General features: G+C 39.5%; 1 protein-coding gene across 2 annotated transcripts in view; it reads right to left on the reverse strand.

The window, feature by feature from the left end:
- EDIL3 (EGF like and discoidin domains 3) overlaps window positions 1-22,326 on the reverse strand; it is a 257,434-nt gene that overhangs the window by 73,942 nt on the left and 161,166 nt on the right. For both annotated transcript variants that reach the window (XM_086771054.1, XM_086771053.1), the window contains one exon: window positions 1,432-1,613. In XM_086771054.1, the coding sequence (XP_086627180.1) occupies window positions 1,432-1,613 (182 nt within the window). The remainder of the gene's footprint in view (window positions 1-1,431; window positions 1,614-22,326) is intronic.

Consider the following 22,326-nt stretch of genomic DNA (forward strand, 5'->3'; position numbering starts at 1 on the left):
ATTAAAGTTACATTAGTTTTCTACTCCTGTGAAAATAATTCTGCTCAAGTCCCTGAGTGTTATTCTTGCCAATTATTTTTCAATGTACAAATTTTACAGAATTCCTAACCCCTCTGGTCTTTATGGAATAAAACTGACTTAAGATACATTGAAGGGCCTTTGTGTTCTCACCCTGTGGTGAATAACAAACAGTAACACCAGCTTCATTTTTCAGAACTGACAAAAACCAGCAGTCTCACCACACCAGTTGCAGAAAACTTCATCAAACAGCACTTTGTGCTGCTCCCAGACAAGAAAAATGAACACATAATACTGTACACTTTTCCCCCAAACATTTGGGAACTGCTCGGAAAAATCACAAATGGTAGTCAGTACAAAAATTTGAATATGAACAAAAATTATGCCAGGTTCCTGAAGGTAACTTCAAGAAGAGTATGTCTGACACACCCAAGGGACATATGGACAGTTAAACTTAATGCGAGCAGACAAGATGCTCAAACATCATCTTTTGCTCCTCCTGTGGTGGGTTCACTGGGAGAGAAGCACCCACTTCACATATTGACTCTACTGATTAGCACAAAAGGTTTTTCCATAAATATCTAACATCACCTTTATTAACTAACAGCTGAAAATGCCAAAGCTTAGCCCAATTCACATGTGAAAAGAAAACCCCATAAAGGTAAAGAGCTAGAGCAATCACCAGATAATCATTATCTTCATTAAAATACAGCCACAGGAGTTCATATTCACTGCTTCATGACTTTTACTGAAGTAATTTACTGAGTGCAAGCAAATACAGTCCACAAAGAGGGCACTGCCATTTGGGTCATTCTAGTGATAATATATCCTTGAGTGGAAATTTAAAAAATGTGTATTTTCAGCTCCATGGACGTGGCTGAACTAACAGCTATTTCAGCCTTAATTAAAACTGTTCTCGTTACTTCCATCATGAGGCACACCATGCTTAACCTGTGTGCCCAGAGCAACTCAGCAGAGTGGACAAACTATTCCTGCAGGCTCTGGTACAGCCAAAACCACACTAAAGCACTCTAGAATGATGCCCAAGGAAGGCTGCATGTGTCAAAATATCTCCGCTACGAGATGTTGATGCAAAATGCTACTAAGGACCTAATAGCAAATGCAACATATGTGGAAAGCAGCTTCCTTGAAAAGAGTCTTTATAAATTTGCTTCCATGCTTTAGAGCCACAACTGAACATATGCACACATTTTTTAAACAAAAAGATTTGTGCATTTTTAAAGTCAAGATTATTACTGTTTTGCAACCAAACAGTCCCTTTTAGTCCAGGCTACACTTCTGACAGTGAATAAGAATCTAGCAGTTAGTTTACCACTTGTCTTCATCAGTTTCTTAAGTGACTCTGGCAATTGAATTGAGGAGATTTTTTTCCTCCTCAGCTCCATCTGTTACCTGAATCCATGGCCATCTGTCATTTTCTGCAGCAGTCCAAGCATTCACAAGGCCCTTCTTATTAAGTCGTGCATAGTATGGGTACCATTTCTGGAGCCCAAAAAGAGCTCGATGAGTGGATGACGCAGTAATTTGTTGGTTTGACACAATTCCTCCTTCTATCCCTAGTGGACCAGAGCACCCTGCAAATAGAAACAAGAAAAGAAATCAATGCAACTGAAATGGTAACTCTTTTGAGTTCCAAATAGTATACAAACAGATCCAAAATGCCATGTCAGATATGTTATTAGAAGAGATTTAAAGCACTTGAGTAGCAACTTCTTTTTGTGGAAATGAAAAAGGACAAAACCATTGTTTTTAAATAACTATTCCCATTGCAGAATTAATGAAATAAACAAAGTTTTCAATTTCTTTTAGTTTGTTCCATTTGAAGAGTTGTGAGTTTGGATTTTTGATCCTTAGATTCAAATATTGAAATAATTGCTGAAAGTAAATTTAAAATTTTGTAGTTACTGCAAAATACCACATTGCTGCTATTGCCATAGAGGTTGGCATTTAGCCAATATGTGTCCAGCTCTGAAGTCCCCAACATAAGGAGGATGTCGACCTGTTGGAGCGAGTCCAGAGGAGGCCATGAAGATGATGAGAGGGCTGGAGCACCTCTCCCATGAGGACAGGCTGAGAGAGTTGGGGCTGTTCAGCCTGGAGAAGACAAGGCTTTGGGGAGACCTTAGAGCAGCCTCCCAGTACCTCAAGGGAGCCTACAGGAAAGATGGAGGGGAAACTTCAGCAGGGCCTGTTGAGATAGGATGATGGTTAATGGTTTTAAAATAGAAGGAAGCAGATTCAGACTTGATAAAAGGAATATTTTTTTTTTTTTACGCTGAGGGTGGTGGAGCACTGGCCCAGGTTGCCCAGAGAGGCGGTGGATGCCCCATCCCTGGAAACATTCAAGGTCAGGTTGGATGGGGCAGCCTTTGAAGGTCCCTTCCAACCCAAACCATTCTAGGGTTCTCTGCTTCTATGCTATATATTGCTATTGCAGTTATCTTTAGAAATACAAAACTAGACACATGATATTTTTCAGTTACATTAAAAATAGTTAAAAGTCTTATATATCTAATCAGGAAGCCAAAAACTATGTATATAACTGTAAAGATCAAATGTTCATAATTTTGTGTGGTATTCATCATTAATTTATTCACCTGAAATACTTGTAGACGTAGTATTTTTAAAAGTCAAGATATGTCTGCATACATTGTTTTCTGAAGCCATTCCACTTGGGTATAGAAACAAGAGCATTCAGTTATTGTGAGCAATCCAAACAGAGAAAATTTTGAAAATTCTTCCTATGCAAATGATTGGCAATTTACCTACTATTCAATACCCCAACCACTTCCAAGTAAATAAGGTTTTTTTTTCTCAACTCGATGCAGTGTGTAAAGAGAAGCTAGTTGCAGGCACTATTGTAGCAGCTTAGTTGCCCAAGAGAGCTGCTTTGTGGTCAACTCCACTTCAGCAATTTTGAACACAACAGGATAGAGGAGACATTTACTCATACTTTAACTTTTCTCAGAAGCCTGGCAGTGTTTAATCTTAAGCAGAACCTGAGAATGAACTCTGAAATCATACTGCTATGAAATCCTTACGTCGTATGGGCAGAAAATCAGAAAAAAATTAATTCCTTATTAATTTAAAGATACAGACAAGAAAAAGTGACCAGTGCAATTTGCTTCTTTCAACAGAAGCTGAGACAAGGAGACAGTACTGGGAGTCACTGGCAACACAATCCTCGGATGTTGCAAGTTAGTGATAATGGAGACAAATACAAATTAAATTGCAGTTTTAAGTTGATTATGGAGTAAGAGCAATGGACAAGCACTGAAAAGACAAACTAAAACCCCCACACAGGTGGGGTTCCAAATATGTTACTTCTTAAATGCAAAAACTGGTTTACTTTCAGGAGATGCTTAAATTAAATCCTGGCCCCACTGAAAGTGATGACTCACTTGCCCTGTACAATGACTTCATCCACATTTTTAACAGTCAGCAAAGCTTGTCTAGAATCTAAAGTCCTAGTTCTACTTTTCTGTGCCATGTATCTCCAACAATAAAGGCGGTGCATTCAGCACTTGACTAATAAGTCTGTTTATGCTGCACAAAATATAACAAAACACAGCTCTCTTCTGCTGCTGTGCCAGGTGCATAGCAGTGCCAGAAGAAAACAAACTCTTTGTCACCAGCACAGGCAGGCACAATATCAGATGTATTAAAAAAGCCCACATATGTTGCTAAAGTGTCACTTTTCAGTGTGTTACCATGCGTCACTTAAAAATCGAAAGACCTACTCAAATCTTAGCTCTGTTTCTGAAACCTTTTCATTTAACCATAATAAAAGCCATTAGTGTATAAACTTCTCTATCTGCTTGCCAGCCAGAAGTAAACTACTCCACTTTTCTAAGAAAATTGCACATTTTCGAGTTCCTTATATCTACTTATTAAACTATCTTTGTCATTTCATAATGGGAAAGAAAGTGCACACAGGCGTGTCTACAGGTACGTGCAACTCACAAACACGCAGATGTACATACAGGACTGATTCCAGCGTACTGTGAAATTAACCACCCCTAACACCTGGTACAGACAGAAAAGAGGTTTCCAAGAGGAGCTGAAAATTGATGTGTGGAGGCATGGCAGATGTTCTAATACAGACACAGAGCATATACCTATGTTCTATATGTATATTCTGCTATTACGGTAAGCAGCGTAGGGCACCTGCGAGCCCTGATAGCGTCATTCAGTGATCGAATGGGAAAAATGCGTGCATGAAGACAGGGCTCCAGCATCTATCAAGGGCAGTTTTGAGTGAAGTCCAGAACAGGGTATTTGGCTTTAGCAGATCATTTTCCAAAGAAGAACATGGATTTGATGTCAAGACCCTTGATCTCCTATAGACATCCCAGCTCTGGCAGACTTGGAAGAGATGTGGACGTCTGTTTATTATTATTATTATTATTATTATTATTATTATTATTATTATTATTATTATTATTATTATTATTATTATTATTATTATTATTATCCTCTAAGTTATGCAGAGCTTTGTGGGAAGTTTTGATTTGGAGGCATGTTAGTTCTCATGCTTGAGATGCACTAAATAGTATTTGAAACACGTGTGATTTGAAGTATGTGTGAACGACAAGAGAAAGGTGAATATTCCTTTCTAAAGTGAAGGCAGTTAAATCACCAAGTACAGCACTTAACTCCACTTTGTCAGCTATGACCATATATCGTCAGAAGTGTTTACCTTCCTCAGCTTTAGGAGGATTATTCCTGAAATCCAAAGTAAATCTGTAACTTCAGGGAATAGGTCCTTCATTGCACAAGCTTTTTATTATAATTGCAGTTCCAGTCTCGGTTTGTCATGTTTGTCAGTTTTTCAATGTCAGTTAAATAGAGTTAAAATTTAACATTCCTAAAAATTAAAACTACCACATTAGAGATACTTTCTACTTTTGTATTCAGTTCAAGCATAACAACATGAGATGCATAATACAAGACTGGATGATAATTTCTGAACAATATTAGCTTTACAGCATAATATGTATGTACACATATATATAGATACACATCTCTAAGATCTGTCTTTAGAGAGATCTTTTTTCACGATCCTGAAGGACATCAGATAATTCTCCTGAGGGAGGAAGCTTGGATTAATCTAAAGCTTAATCCTGCTTGAGACGTGCTTGCAGGTCCAAACCACAGAACTTGCTACGCAATCCTACTCTGACCACAGCAGTGCTGATGAATTGAACAATTTCCTAGGCACAGGCCTGGCAGATTGGTCTTGAGGAAGTCCACTCAAGGCTATGTCTTCCTGGGACTTAAGATACCTCCAGGTGCATCATGAGAAGTTTATTTTTTTGAGCAGTCTTACCTTGAACTTGACCACATTGAATCTAACCTTCTGTGCCATAGCCAGGTCAATCTGTATTTCAAGATATTTTAAAAACTCTTCAGTCCATAATGCTAAGTACGTTTCTTATATTATCAGAACATTTTGCTATCTTTCTTATTTATTGAACAGCCAAGACTTCAGCACAGGTTTGACTAGGACTCTATAAGTAAGCTCCTTCCACTGCTAACACGGCCTATTTTCCTACTCTTTTGTTCTTTACTTCTAATTAGACATTATTATACATGAAAAGTTTCAATTTACTTTCTTTTATCGGTTGAAAGGAAATAGTTGAACACATTTTTGGATAGTCCAATATCGCACAACAAATGGACTTCCCTTAGCCATATGCTCATTCATTTCTTCCAAATACTCCAATAGATTAGCGAGTCATGCTTTCTCCTTACAAAAGCTCTAACGGGGCTATTACTCTCTAAATTCCCAATAAATTTACTTTGCTTGAAAACTTTCAGCAGAATAACCTACCTCTTGTTCCATCAAACATGTTGTATCAGTAAAGGATGGGTTAGAGAGTAGCCTCTGCATAAGATATTCAATTTGAGACACAAGTAATACTTTCCTTCAAGTTAAGACATCAATTGTTTCTTTTAGTGCTTAAGGACTGTGATATGTCTCTGACTACTAACAATGACGGAAACAAGCAAATGTGTCTTCTAGAGACTGTTTGTCTTTTAAACAAAACTGAGACACATATTTTGCAGAACAAGTACAAGTTGTATTATATTTTGTTATTATACATCTGTTTCTATTAAATCCACAGTTCATTTAACAAAAATCATGACAGCTTAGGAAGCTACAGTCTCCAAGGGAGTAACAGTATCACTACAGTGACTCTACATGATTCAGTCTGGTCAACATCAGTCATTAAACAGAAAACCATTTTTATTCTTTAATGCTGACACACTGGGGGATGGCAATCAGCTTGATGCAAGAAAGTAAAAAAAAAAACCAAACCAGCAATTAAAAACCTGCTTGATAGGTTCATGATACAGATTCACAAGGAAGATTTTGTTATCTGGAGCTGTTATTTTAGTGTCATTAAATAGAAATATTGGTTTTAATCCTACAGTGACAATTGATATGCACCAAATAAAACCTTATTGACACTTCTCTTGTTTTCATCAAACACAAAACTGTGCCCACATGAGGATGTCAGAAGGCAGTGGTGTACCAATAAGCTACACGACTGTGAATGGATCCAGTGAGGGATGGGAGAAGTCAAGAACACAGGAAAAGTGAAGGATTCACTTACATCTTTTCAGTTCTAAGAATACCCACCAAGTCATATGAAGATAGCATGGTTATAAAACTGCCTTAAAGGCTTCTCTTACACCCTCATACTTAACTAGATCTGAAACGTTATGCACCATTTTGGACCACAACGCAAACGATCATTAGTCCAGATTTCACCTGTAGACCACGTGTATGGGGACCGCACAGCTCCCCAGAGAAAATGGGAGTTCTGTCTTTCCATCCTCATCTCTTACAACAATAAATCCCTCCAGCTAAACAAAAATATTTGTGCAAAAGGAAACAGAAAAAGATGACAGTTAGCTTACTATGTTTAAGATTGATATCTCTTCAGAGGTAAATTAGAATAGATTTCCCCTCTAACAGGGGAAGGATAAACCATTTTGAGATAAAGCATTACTACTGTAGGAGATAAAAAGCAAAAAACACTGCATAAACGTGTTATTTAGGTATATTTAATTTGGACTTCTACATTTATGTCAGCCCACAAATTAAGCAAAAGCTCCAAATGGTTTAAAAATTGCTTGAAAATGTGAGGATTATGTCTCTGCAAACAGAAGAAAAAGATTTCTTGTTATTGACGATGAAACACGCCTGGTTTTGCAGCACGAATATATAGCTTTCATTCCCTCTGTTGGTTTGTCTCTAGCTAACGTCATCAAAACAAACAGATGCAAAATTGGAGGCATGCGGAAAACAAATCTGCTTTAGACATCTGCAATCCTGTCTTTCTCCAAGCACCTAATTTTCTAGAATGAGATTACTCTGGCTGTGCTTAGCATAGCATGGTAATTGTGCTGAACACAAACCCTGACAATGGGATTGCAGATGACCTCTGATGTTGCAGTAATTAATGCTGATACACGTGTAAGCTCCCCAACACGCAAGCTAGGCTTCAGCCTCCTATTTCTTCTTTGTGTTCCTCCTGACACCCACATGTCCTTGCCCAGTTTGTTCTGGCATGGATAGCTCTCTTTAGATAACAGTGAATTTGTTTTTATAGGAGCAGGTTAGATGGATATGGACAATCACTGAGCAGCCTGCTGTTAAAGTGACTGTCCATATACAACATACCAGGCGATGCCCCTATAGGGTTTGTTTTTTCACAACCACGACACAATAACAATAAAATCCTCTCTTCTTTATAAATACTACACAAAGTGCTTTTGCAGAGAGGTTGCTGGGAGACACAGCTTCCCTTCACACTAGAGGTTTTAGTGGACCGTCTCATGATTTTAGTGACACAGTGGTCCCCAGTTGCCAACTTCGCCATTGCGAGATTACCTCTGATATTGCAGTAACTAGTGCTGATACACGTACATGCATTACTTCCTCACCATGCAATCTAGGCTTCAGCTTCCTATTTCTTCTTCTTGTTCCTTCACACAGACTTCAACTCTCTTACTATACACATTTTCCCACACTGGCAGCCTGCAGTCCCCAGCGTGGGATTCACATTTGTCTGATGGCCATCCAGGCGGATTTTCTACAGGGAGTGAGTCTGCAAAAACTTGGACTGCCAGCATACCACAGGAGCATATGGAGACAACGGCTCAGACATTGAAAGCAGATTAGGGTTTTTTTTTTAATACAGTGCTGGGTCTGAAATGGAGGGTTGTTATTCAGGACTAATTTTCTTAGTTCCATTTTGGCAATTTTTCCATTCTACTTTTTGGATAGGATTGTAAATTCCCCACACAAAGCACATGAATTAAGGTCTGGGGAACTGCAACATACAGCACAGTTGATGAGAGGACCGATCCAACAGAAATAAAATTAAAGGAAGGTTCAAATTCTGATTTAGGAACTGCCTAAACTGAAGACTGCTGGAAGCTGGAAAAATACAACGGGAGAATCATCACTTAGTGCTCGTCCCTTTTCTTACACTCATTTGTTAAGCATTCACTGCAGATCACTGCTCAAGGCAGGATTATTGGACTGTCATCAGATCACGCACAGTTATTCTTCTGCTCAAAAGGAAGGGTACATCTAAGATCCCCTCTCTGCAAAGCTATAATTGGAAAAATCAATTTTTTAGTATTGCTCCATGAAGTGACTGTTGCTGCTCTGTTTTGTGTTGAACTCCATCACATTAATGTTATTGACAGTATCCCTAGGCACGTTTAAAATTATTTTAATGGAACTGGCCTGGAAAGAGAACTTCTAGAATGAAGACAGCTCATTTGTGGATCCTTATGAGAGAAAACCATGACTTCACATGACCTGGAAAAGTCTCTATCCCAAGACACATCCACTACATTACAGCCATGCCATTCCTGACAAACGTTTCCTGAACGCCTTTTTTCAAAAGCTCCAGTAGTGAACATCCCACAATCCTATTTGGTGTTTGACTGAAGTCTAACTTGACTCTTTCTTATTCCAGTTATTATTTCTTGTCCTGATTCTATGGATGTGGACAACCATGTCCTCTTCTTAAAATAGCCTTCAGTGTATCTGTCCCCCCTCCTATTCCCTTTTCTACCTGGAGATGCCAAATAATCACAGTTTACAGCATGCACATGGTGTAGCAAGAAGTGTGAAGGAGCACAGCTGTCCTTGGCATATGGGTTATTGGACTAACCGGAGGCACAACGCAAGATCTGAGGGAGAGTTTAGAACCCAGAAAAATGATAGGCTGAACCTTGACTGTGATGAACCATTTGGCCAATTTGCAGCTGCAGTAGCAAACTACTGTCACGTCATGGTGATTTCAGAAAGGACAAGCATCATTGTCAAACTACCAAATACAAAATGATTCCTCTGACTTTATACCATTATTCAAGTTACAGCATTCAATAATTCATTGATACACATTACTTTTATTTTATTTTGTTTTCAAGCAACAATTATGAATTATTATTTTTAAAAGATTATATTGCAGTAAGGAGTTTAGGTTGTCAAACTGAGGAGTTGCTGAGCTCTCATATAGAAATATATTAATCTTTATGTTAAAAATTATTTTTACATTTGAAGTTGGTACTGTGAAAAATAACATTTCTCCCATGTTTGGCTGGGGACATTAACCAGTTTTACATAACTCATAGCCACTGAAACTACTAAAATTAAATCTGAATAATACAGAAATTATGGAAGAACACTAAAAAAAACCTCTCACAAGAATTAACCTACATTCATGTTACAGTAATTAAATTCATAGGAGCTTTCAAGTGGCACTACAAAATAATTGGCATATGGTCATACTTACATACTTAAGGAATGGCAGATACAGAAACCATAGCATGTAACTGCCGCATAACCGTAATTATTATTATCTTATGTTGCAATGACATGAAAAGATCTGTGATTCCGAGTTCTATTTACCAATCTCAAGATTTTTTGGTGGATCTGGACTTGGGTAGCTGTGAGTGGAGGAGATTTGTGCAGCTGTGGATCTATTAATTACCCCCTTTACTTCTAGCTATTATAAATGGTTGTGGCACAGAGTACAGCCATTTAACAACTTAAGCATAACTTAGGCATGTAAAAATGCAACTTGGAACCCAACTGGATTTAAAAATAATCTTTCTTATTTGCTGCTGCTGAACCCTGTGCCATTTGTGCACTTGTCCCCTCCTCAGGTATTGATACCAATATTTCTTTGAAGAATACAAGAAAACTCAGCAGCTTTCCACCTATGTTAGGAAATTTGCTAATGAGACACCATGTTCTGAAAAAGTTCAGCCTGATTTCAGGATAGCTACGGACAAATTCTTTCAGAGTTCCTTGGTTTTATGTTTACATTAGTCTCTCTTTAGGCACATGTAGTTTGGGTTTGGTTTTCTTTTTGCTATGGAGCATGCAAAATAGACAAAAACCTTACATGTGTGGCAAATGCACTATATTGTAGTGTATCCTCTCTTCCAAAGGACTGTCACAGGCCAACATTTGTCCTAGAAAAATTAGTAATTTTATCACAGAGTTGATGAATGTATCTTAAACTGGTAATATTACAATTTCCAGGAGCTGTCAGCAGTCCCAGGAAAAGAAGAAAAGTGCAAGCTCAAGCATATTCATACCAGTGCTGCAAAGAAGGTTCACCACTGGGAAAGCTCGTATTCTGCCTCTCAACGGGAGTCACCTGCTGATGCAGACACACACTCACAGTCACACTGACTGGTGGGAACGCTAATTTCAGAGGTGCTAATTGAAGAGGAAAGCTCACTGACCTCCTTTATAACTTTTGCTAAATCCTATCAGGAGAGGTGAAATATCTGGATTCTGACCAGCTGTTTGGAAGCTCTGCCCAATTCTCTGAATTAGTTACAGGAACCAGATGCTGATACTACTTTTATTTTTTTTTTTAATGCTAACCAACTGCTGCTAATTTGAAGGCAGCTCATGACATACATATCTCTGTGCTTAATGATTGCTTTTTCTCAAAATCTGCCTGTTCCAAAAAGCAACGTTGAAAAAATAACAAGCCTAAACCTTCTATTGGAAATAAAACTGGAAAGACAAGATATAGTTACACTGAAAAACAATCTGCATTTTTCTAGCAGGTCTACAATGGAAATCAGTGGGATTACAACATCAATGTCATTATCATTCCTGCAAGCCAGACTGACAATGAGAATGTTCATTTGCCATGAGAAGAGTATGTGCTTTTCAAGTGGTAAATCTCATTTTGCTGCCTAGAGACATTCTTTCTGTCTTTGTGGTTTGGTGTTTTTTTTTTTTTTTTTTTTTTCCCCATAAGAACAGTAACTGTTCCTAGAAATGACAATATTACTAGTTACAAGATGTACTCCTTGAAATTGTTTAAAAACTACTAGAGGGACTAATATGAATTCTACATTACAATGGAATTCATGTTCTTCAGAAAGAAGTAAAAAGATGGCAATATCCTACAATATATTGCTGAAGTGATATGCTAAATATGAGCTATATCCACAGTACTGAACACAAACTGCATGCAAATGATTGTTATTTAAATTTGACTACCCAGAAACAGCAGCTCTTGTGGTCTCTAAGCTGTTTCCATTTTATTCTATAATACATCTATCTTTTTAATAACTGGAAATTCAGATAGCAGCATTTAGATCTTGTTCCTGGAAGCCATCTGATATAGGTATAATATTATACTCATGTAAAGCAGCTTTAAGGATCAGGGCTTGAAGCCTTGTTGAAAATACAGAATTAATTTAAAAGACAGCGACTTTTAGAGTGGAAAAAATCCAGAATGAAGATTCAAAAAGTTATTTTTGTATACGTGCAGTAAAATAAGTGTTTCGTTACTACAGCAGTGTAGTAAAATGAAATGTAGTATTTGTGACTCCATGATGTATTTTGACATAAATAAAATCTGTATATATACTTCTTTTCCTATCCTTTCATTTATCCTTTCACCATGAAGAGGACATTATTCCAAAGTGTTTATATCTAAAAATAGCTGACCAAACAAAGCAAACGTAAGGCATATAATCACTGTGACCCAGCTTTAGCCATCTAAAAGTTACGTATCTACCCTGAACCAGCTGCTTAGGCTCTTTCTGCCATCTGTGGGAAGAAACAGGCAACCCTAAATCACAATTTCCATTATTCTATTATCTGTTAAGAAAGTGTTTAAGATAGATGCAGCCATCTCTTCTGTTTCCACTGATCAAGGAACCAGCCTAGAACACTATCTTCAACTTAGCGCCTAGGTTTAAGAAGCTAAAATTAAGTGAAATGTATCAGGTGAGTTTTACAAACACTGAAAATATATTACTTTAAAATTATACAATGATATATTTTTCTGCAAAGCTAGATTTACTAGATAGTTAACATAGATGGGCTTTATGGAAAAAAGTCTTTGAAAAACAGATGGCAAAGAAGAGATGAGCATGACAGACAATAAGTAACTTTCCAGACTGTTGAAAAATATGATCACAAGAAGGTTGATGTGACTTTGGAAATGGAATGACCAAGTGATTCAAGCTGGAATACCCATCAAACTTCAGGAAGATACTTGCCATAGAAATAACAAGCGACTCCTCATTCTGTCTGTATTACATCTAAAGTCACTGGTGGTGTTTAATACAGGGGCCAACACTGCAAGTTTGCTGATGACAAAAAACTTGGAGGAGTGGTGAACATGCCAGAGGGTTGTGCTGCCATCCAGAACGACCTCAATAGGCTGGAGAAATGGGCTGAAGAACCTTATGAAGTCCAACAAGGGGAAGTGCAAAGTCCTGCCTCTGCCCCTGGGGAGAAAAAACCCCATGCACCAGTACATGCTGGGGGCTGGTCGGCTGGAAAGCAGCTTGGTAGAAAAGGGCCTGGGTGTCCTGGTGGGCAAGTGGTTGACCATGAGACAGCAATGCACCCTCAGGGCAAAGAAGGCCAATAGTCTCCTGGGCTGCATTAGGCAGAGCAATGCCAGCAGCTCAAGGGAGCTGATCCTTCCTCTCTACTCAGCACCTAGAGTGCTGCATCCAGTGCGGGGCTCCCCACTGTTAAAAAGACATGGTCTTAACTGGAGCGTGCCCAGTGCAGGGCCATGATGACCAAGCGACTGGAGCTGATAGAACAGGGACTGCTCAGCCTGCAGAAGTGAAGGCTCAGGGGGATCTTATCAATGTGTATAAATGTCTGATGGGATGGCATAAATACAAAGGAGCCAGGCTTTCTTTCAGTAGTGGCCAGTGGCAGGACAAGAGACAACAGGAAATTCCATCTGAACAGAAGAAAAAAAAAATTTTTTTTTTTTTTATTATTATTATTATTATTTTTTAAATTGTGAGAATGGTCAAACACTGGAACAGGTTGTCCAGTGAGGTTGTGGAGCCCCACCTGTGGAAACATGGAAAATGTGACTGGATGTAGTCCAGAGCAACTGGGTCTAAGTGGCCCTACTTGAGCAAGGACCAGTGATCTCCACAGGACCTTGCCAAACTCAACCTTTCTGCGATGCTCTGATTCCAAATAGTTCTAGCTCCAGATTCTTTTCAGACCAATGCTCACAAGAGGGTAAATCCTGGTGTCAAAGCAGCACAGAGGAGCTCACCCTGATTAAGAATAATTTGATGTTGTTCTGTTGACTTTGGAGTGTTACTGATTTACAGTGGGTGCGGACTTGCCCCTGAAGTACTTAACTTTATCCAGTATTATGCAGTGCTACATGAAATAATATTAACAACTTAAAAAAATTAATTTGTTCATTGATTTAGCACATTTTTCTTCTTGAGAGCCATTCGTAAACAGAACATTATACAAATGTGTTTGCAGTCCCAATTTTTTTTATAAAGTTAAGTGTGAATATATTTCAGCCCCAGTCAGTCACAATGTGTTAGAATGATACATGATATACAAAAATTCTGTGTATTTTCCTATACCAAACATTTTTTTTTTGCTGTTATCTGCATGCATAATCAGTATATTTTTAAAAAGTAGAAGAATTTCTAATTGTAGGAATTACATCTTAATTTCCGGTAGTCGATAGAGGCCAAAGAGACTTTTCATTTTCCAGAAGATGCTGCATTTGCATATGTATGCAGACCAGATGTGTAAACATACACTATGACAAACTGCAGAAGAGCTAAAATCGTAAGTTACTAAAAGCACTCTGACTTTGTACATTCAGTTTACTTCAGTCATATTTGTACAGAGCAAACATATTCTGTGGAGGTATTATGAAGGACAGTCACATATCCCAGCTCATTATCCGATTAATCTTTTGAATGTATTTGCCACCTTTTTCTTGTTAAGCACATTCTTAGTGCCATTTCATCTGCTTTATAGTTCATGACAGGTTTTTTTCCCCCACCAGCAGCTATTGCTTCTTATGACATCTCTTAAAACATCAATTCTAAATACAAGCAAAGCTGAAGACCTCCACAGTCCCCCCACACAGAGGCAGATTTTCATTTGGAATGAATCCTAAATTGTGCAAGAGCTGTGTATTTTTAAAATTTGAAATTCTGCAGATCTCCAATAGGAGTATTAAAATCAACATTACCCAAAAGGGATGGTGTACTACTGCATCCTCATTAGCTATAAATCTGGATTTGCTAATCAGACCTTTATTCACACCTAAAAATCTCCAGCTTAAGTGAAGCAGTGCTTTGGACTTGAGCTACTCAATCTCTCATTGTATGGACTGGAGTTTGAAGACTGCTGGTCCTCCTGTTGTTGGAGGGACACAGCTGCAGACCACAAGCTCAGCTTTGCACATTTTAGCTACTGGCTATTTGCATCATTCTGTAGCTAATCAATTTGCCTGCTTACTCCACATACCTCAAGTGTTTTTTCCACAATCCAGTGTTCTGATCTGATTAACAGAAGGTATTTATGTCCATAAGTTTCCTTTACAGACTTAAAACAAAACAAAATGGATTTCTTTGACCTATTAACATTTTAATTAGTATAACTCTGATTTCTGAAGTGTGATTCAAAGTACATTAGGCAGTCAGTGTGGTACTGCAGCACTGAGGTGAAGAATATGATTAATCTTGTTTCATGCCTCCACATAAAATACTGTATGTCAAAGGTAACATCTTTACCAATTTGCATCACTAGTAGCTAATGAGCACACAGACATTTCCAGACAAGCAAACTTTTCAGATGATGTTGTGTTAAGCTTCAAGTCTCTAGGAGGTGACAGGAAAACGAAGAGATTAGTTATGTTCCATGCAGTAGAAGACAGCTTTTCAGACAGTAATGGGAAGAATTGCTACCTATTTGCTGATGTGTCCAAGGAGATTAAATGCTTTTTATGCTGATGTATCATCTCAGCCAGCAGCAGTGCATTATTCTGTTGTCATACTGGTCAACATGGTTCATGCGTGTAAGCAATAGCTATCAGAACTAATTAAATATAAAGAAATTGGATGTTACATTCTACTTCTCAACAGTGCCATCACTGCTAAGTGACTATCATGTGCTTCCCTTACCAAATCCTCTCTTCATACTTTTATAGTAAGGTTGTAAAATTCATTTTTGGCCTTTACTTGCTCTACAAGCTCCATGCTGAGGACACAAACTGAAAATAAAGTTAGGCAACTTAGTTAGTCTACGGATTTAAAAAACGGAAGCAAAAGCATTTTTTTATTTCTTTCGGCACCTAATAACGACTTGCTTTTTCCAGTGGTAATGTGATTTCATGATGTACTGTTTTTAGGAACTGTGCCTAGATGAAAAAGCTAGATTTAGGGACTACACAGCCTCCACTCCCATCTATAAAAAACAGCTCTAGGGTGCACTGTGGGAACTACAGGCAAGCGAGTCTACTTCAACATCTTATAAGCTCCTGAGTCTACAATTAAGATAACTAAGCAATTGGATAAGGACAATCTGTTGGAAAAGAGCCAACATGACTTTTGTAAATGGCAATCCAGCCTTATTTGATAGAGTTCTTTAATGGTAACAGTATGCACAGGGATAAAGGAAATCTAGCATACTTGGATTTTCCGAAGGCATTTGAAAAGGTTCCAAATGAAAGGGTCTTGCCATGGAGTGGGGAAAAGGCCCTGTTATAGACAGAAGTCTAATTAAAGAACAAGAAGCAGCTTTTCAGAATGAAATGTCAGCGGTGGGTCCCTGAGGATCATTGCTGGAGTCAGTTTTACTCCCCAGTGAGTTGGTGGAAAGTATGAATGGGGAAACTGTCCACTTTGAAGCTACTAATGCCACTTTGATGATGAGCAGCTCCAGAAGGACACAGAAAATTGAATGAGTAGTCAAACGGTTGACAGACGAACCTCAGTGAACACAAATGGAAAGTACTGCATCTATGAAAAAACCCTAAAATATGCCAGCACAACACTGAACTTGGAAATCTGCATTGAAACTGCAAATAGTGATCTCAGAATCATCATCATCAGTTCTTTGCATAGTGGGTAGTGATCTTCTAGAGCCTTTTATAGGCATATAGAAGATCAACAGGTTCAAAAAGTAATTAGAAAAATTCAGGCACAATAGGTCCATGGGTGACACTAAAGAGACTGATGAGGGGCATACTCTGTAATGTTCCTTCATAAACTGCAGACCTGCAGGAGATAGGAGGAGAACAAATGACAGAAACTGTCCAAGCCTACATTCTCTCCTTAAATGATGTTTGTCACTTCCACAGTCAGAAACCTGACGATAAGACAACCAAACTGTTGAACTATCTGACCCAATTATCTGTTTTTATAATCTTAAGAAATTACCAAAAAAAATGGTAGTGAAATTTAGCTAAGAATCCATTATGTTATTCATGTGAATAGGCTATTTAATAATAGTTCCCCAAGAAAACACACTGCATACATAAGGAGTAAGTATAGCAGTTCAATTAAGAAGAGAAACTAGACTTTAAAAAGCTACCATTTCAGAAGGTTTCTCCTTTTAATACCATTTATATGTTCTTTACTCACTATTCTGCAAGAAACTTAATTATCCAGTAATTTAATATAATACAGAAAAAAATAGTTTGTTAGGGTACTACCAAGAAGAGAGTTATATTTCTAAGCTGACAAACCAAGAAATAGTAACCCCTCTTATTGAAATTCCTCCAGAATGAACATGGCCAATGATGCCACGAGATAGCTGCGTCTTTTCCATTCCAGCTGTTTAGAGAAGAGATGGAAGGTATTAGACAACATTAGCCACCAAAATCTAGATCTTTTAGCATTTTCCTTTCATCAATAAAGCATAAGTAAACATTTGAATTTATTGTGAATAAGATCTTACCTTATTTACAAAGTGCCTAAACATTTGAAAAGATATAGATTGACCTAGTAGCTTTCACTTGTAACTATGTAAAGAGAAGTATTCAGAAAATACTATAACAAAAGGCAAATGGGAAGTTACCTGTCAGTAATACATAAATGAGCACAAATCTGTTTACATATTCATCTTGATGTGTTAGACTCTGATGAGTAAGAGCCAGGGGACCCCACTGTGCTGACAATATCTATATTAAGAAATTCTGAATAAAGCTGCACATGACAAAATTGCAGTGCAATTACCACAGCCAAGTTGTCTGATTCTTTCAATTCAATAAAGCAGCAATAGCACTAAACTATGCTATTATTTATCCATAATGACACACCAAAGAACGCTAACACTATGTATGTTACAAAAATTTGCACATTTCAGTTTAAAGTCCCAATAACCTCTTCGTCCCATGCCCTCAGCACCAGTGCAAATAGCTCACATGACCTTGGAAACTTCTTAATGTCTTTCTTGCCTAAGTCTCCCTATATAAAATTTCCTTCAAATCTGGCTTCAGATCCTTTTGGTTTAATATGCACCACAATATGGCAATGTTGGATCTGCTAACTAACTGCATTAGGATTGACAGAACAGAGGAATGTGTTTCTCAGCTTCTTGCAAGAGAACCTAATCTCAGCAGAACTCACACGGATAAATGTGTGCCCTTAACTACAGCATCTCTCCAGTAGGTATGCGTTTGCATCTAACGCCACGACTGAGAATGAAAATGGAGCAGCTGGAGTTGAAGGTTTACACCTTTTTCAGGAGTCTGCATGAACAACACTAGTATCTGCTCATAAGCGAACAAGATTCCTTCCTTATCTGAACAAATTTGAAATAACGTTATCCATACCCCGGCCCCTGGTGTACTGGGAATCATAGGTTGTGACTCTCACAGTGTCTTCTGAAGGTGCTCCACCATGCATAGAAGATGCCAATTAGATCAGAGATCAGAATCTGCTTTTCCTCTGGCCTTTTCTTCAGTCCCAGAACAGCATGGTGACATCTCTGCTTTCCCAACAGTAAACGCTCTTCTGGATTACGTCCCTTACACATGGGCACCGTGGGCAGGTGCAGTTTTTGCAATTCACAAAAATTACATTTTTCCTCAGCTTTTCATATTGGCTAAGTTATCCAGCTCCCTGCCGAGTAACCTGTATTGGTGAATTCGTCTGCTTCTCCTTATACTTTGCAGGCTAGATGATGACTAAAAATCAGCCTTTGCATATTGAATCAAACTCCACTTTTAAAGTATATTAAGGTGTCTGAAATTGGGATTATCCGTCAATAAATACTAATAATAAACAGCATAAAATTCCTAGCATTTCAATACTTATATCAATGAGTAATTAATGCCAGAGAAATTTAACTTCTTGGGTGAAGGGGACAAACACACTGCACTACATTAGTAAATCATATTTTACTACCAGCATTTATATTTGTACATCTAAGACTAAAGCACAGTTTTTAAAGGAAATAATGTTGTGCCCGGTCTTGCCTGCAGAGAACCCAGTGGGAGACCCACTGTCACCCTCAGCAGGGATGAGAAGAGGCTGAATGGATTCCATCATGTGTTTTGGGAAAATAATTTAATTCTTGAGGATTTTTCACCTGACACTTTTTATCAAGGAGAGAAATTCATCTGTCTGAAAGTGAACAAAACCCAATACTCACTCAAATTTGCAACTGATGGAAAAAATAAAGGTATTGAAAATCAAAGGAGAGTCGGGGCTGCTCAGCCTGGAGAATAGGAGGCTCCAGAGTGACCTTATAGAGGTCTTCCAGTACCTAAAGGGGGCTGATAGGAAAGATGGGGAGACACTCTTCAGTAGGGCCTGTAGTGACAGGATGAGGGGTAATGGTTTTAAAATCACAGAATCATAGAATCATAGAATCACATGGTTGGATGGGACCTATAAGATCATCTAGTCCAACCGTCTTCCCACTACCATTGCTGCCACAGCTACTAAACCATATCCTGTAGCTTCTCATCAAGCCGCCTCTTGAACACTGCCAGGGACGGAGACTCCACCACCTCCCTGGGCAGGCCGTTCCAGTGCCTGACCACTCTTTGGGAGAAAAAGTTTTTCCTCACGTCCAATCTAAACCTCCTCTGGTACAACTCGTGGCCATTTCCTCGGGTCCTGCTTGTTGCCTGGGAGAAGAGGCCAGACCCCTGCTCATCACAACCTGCCTTCAGGAAGCTATAGAGTGCAATGAGGTCTCCCCTGAGCCTCCTCTTCTTCAGACTAAACAATCCCAACTCTCTGAGCCGCTCCTCATAAGACTTGTGCTCCAGACCCCTCACCAGCTTTGTTGCCCTTCTCTGGACACGTTCCAGGGCTTCAATGTCTTTCTTGTAGTGAGGGGCCCAAAACTGAACACAATACTCGAGGTGCGGCCTCACCAGTGCCGAATACAGGGGGATGATTACCTCCCTGCTCCTGCTGGCCACACTATTTCTAATGCAGGCCAGGATGCCGTTGGCCCTCTTGGCCACCTGGGCACACTGCCGGCTCATGTTCAGCTGAGCATCAACCAACACCCCCAGGTCCCTTTCCTCTTCACAGTCCTCCAGCCACTCAGCTCTGAGCCGATAGCGCTGCATGGGGTTATTGTGGCCAAAGTGCAGGACCCGACACTTGGCCTTGTTGAACCTCATCCCATTCAGCTCAGCCCAGCGATCCAGCCTATCCAGATCCCTCTGAAGGGCCTCCCTACCCTCAGGCAGATCAACACCACCACCCAACTTGGTGTCATCTGCAAACTTACTGAGGGTACACTCAATCCCCTCATCGATTATAAAGATATTGAACAAGATGGGCCCAGGTACCGACCCCTGGGGGACACCACTTGTAACAGGCTGCCAGCTGGACTTGACTCCATTAACCACCACCCGCGGGGCACGGCCCCCTAGCCAATTCTTTATCCAAAGAAGGGTATACCTACCCAGTCCACGGGCAGCCAGTTTCCCTATGAGAATACTGTGAGAGACCGTGTCAAAGGCTTTGCTGAAGTCCAGGTAGACCACATCAACAGCCTTTCCCTCATCCACCAGTCTGGTCACCCAGTCGTAAAAGGAAATGAGGTTGGTCAAGCACGACCTGCCTTTCGTGAACCCGTGCTGGCTGGGCCTGATCCCCTGGATGCCACGCATATGCCGAGTGATCTCACCCAAGATGATTTGCTCCATAACTTTCCCAGGTACTGAGGTCAGGCTTACAGGCCTGTAGTTCCCCGGTTCCTCATTACGGCCCTTCTTGTAGATGGGAGTCACATCGGCAAGCCTCCAATCCTCCGGGACCTCCCCAGATAACCAGGAGCGCTGGTAGATGGCCAAGAGCGGCTCGGCAATCACCCCACCAACTCCCTTAGCACCCTAGGATGGAGCCCGTCCGGTCCCATGGACTTGTGGCAGTCCAGATGGAGGAGGAGCTCTCTAACTGTCTCCACCTGTACCACAGAGGGTGTATTCGGCTTGGCATCCCAGACTTCCAGATTAGGGCATAAAGTGCCCTAAATAGAGGGCGGTAGATTTAGATTAGATATTAGGAAGAAGTTTTTTACACAGTGGTAGAACACTGGCACAGGTTGCCCAGAAAGGTGGTGGATGCCCCATCCCTGGAAACATTCAAGTCCAGGTTGGACGGGGCTCTGAGCAACCTGATCTGGTTGAAGATGTCCCTGCTCCTTGCAGGGGGGTTGGACTAGATGACCTTCGAAGGTCCCTTCCAACCCTAACCCTTCTATGATTCTATTGCGAAAAAAAACTGTGGAAGGACCAGGAGGTAAGAAAAAGAAGAAGAGGTTTCAGTAATCACAATAAAATCCATATTCAACTTCCTTACGAATATTTCAGTGTTATCCAGAAAAAAAATTACACCTTTTAGAAACATTTAAGAAAAAGAAAGAATCCTATTTGCACACATTGGATGTAAGGATTCAGATTTGCTTTCAACGTTAAAAGAATACTGGGGAATATTTTTCCCAGCAATATTTGCTTTTCTCTATATTTGATGTAATGAATTACAACATGGTTAATTTTTATGCTACGCCTAGGATGAAATTTCAAAACATGGATGGGTAAAAGTGAATTGCATAAAAATAGGTACACACTAATAATGAAATTAGGTTTCAGCAACAGCAGCATAATTTGGAACTACTATTACTAGAATAAAAATAGATGCAATATTACAAACTACACACGGAAACTGTTCTCCAGTGAAGGCACACAATGTTACCATCAACTGTACATATTTGCCAACAATGGAAAATCACATTTATGGCGGACCTTTATCAAACAGATTTTGCTGGATCAGTAATAGATCCAGCATTTGTCCATCAGTTTTCAAGGGTACAAGTTTTGTGTCATACTTTTCTAGAAAAAAAAATTTCTAAATAACTACACCAAATATTACAAAACATTCACTGATACAACGGAAAAGGGTTTGGGCTAAGAGTAATTCCATCAGCTTTTCTCAGCAAAGTAATAATCCTTTATGATAGTCGTGAATTTTTAAAGTTTTAACTGTATTTCAGTCAAAAAACTCACTTGCACTCTTTTGAGCCCCGATTTACGTACACCATGCCAGAAAGACACAAAGCCTTTCTCTCTCAGTACTGCATTGCAGCCGCATTCTTTGTATCTATTCCTCTTCTCATTTATTTTGAAGCAGTGACAGCCTTGAGTAAGTAACACAGTGGCTGCCGACCCTCCGAGCCGCAGGAGCGCGTCCACGTTGGGCAGCTCTTGGGCTGACGGCCACCGCCTGTGCGGCTGCCTGCAGCCATGGATGCGTGCCATTTGCCTCTGATCCGGGAGGCAACGAACAACTGCTGTTCGCATGCTGAACCCTGATGAGGCTAGAAAGTAGACTAAGTTGCGATGAATAACATACTGCTTTTCTTCCTAACACAACCAGTAATAAGACGCTGGAGATATTCTGAATTTTTTGTAAGTCCTCAGATCATCTAATGGAATGCAACGAACGGGCATG

The sequence above is a fragment of the Chlamydotis macqueenii genome, chromosome Z (assembly GCF_036417535.1).
Source record: "Chlamydotis macqueenii isolate bChlMac1 chromosome Z, bChlMac1.mat, whole genome shotgun sequence".
Lineage (NCBI taxonomy): Eukaryota > Metazoa > Chordata > Aves > Otidiformes > Otididae > Chlamydotis > Chlamydotis macqueenii.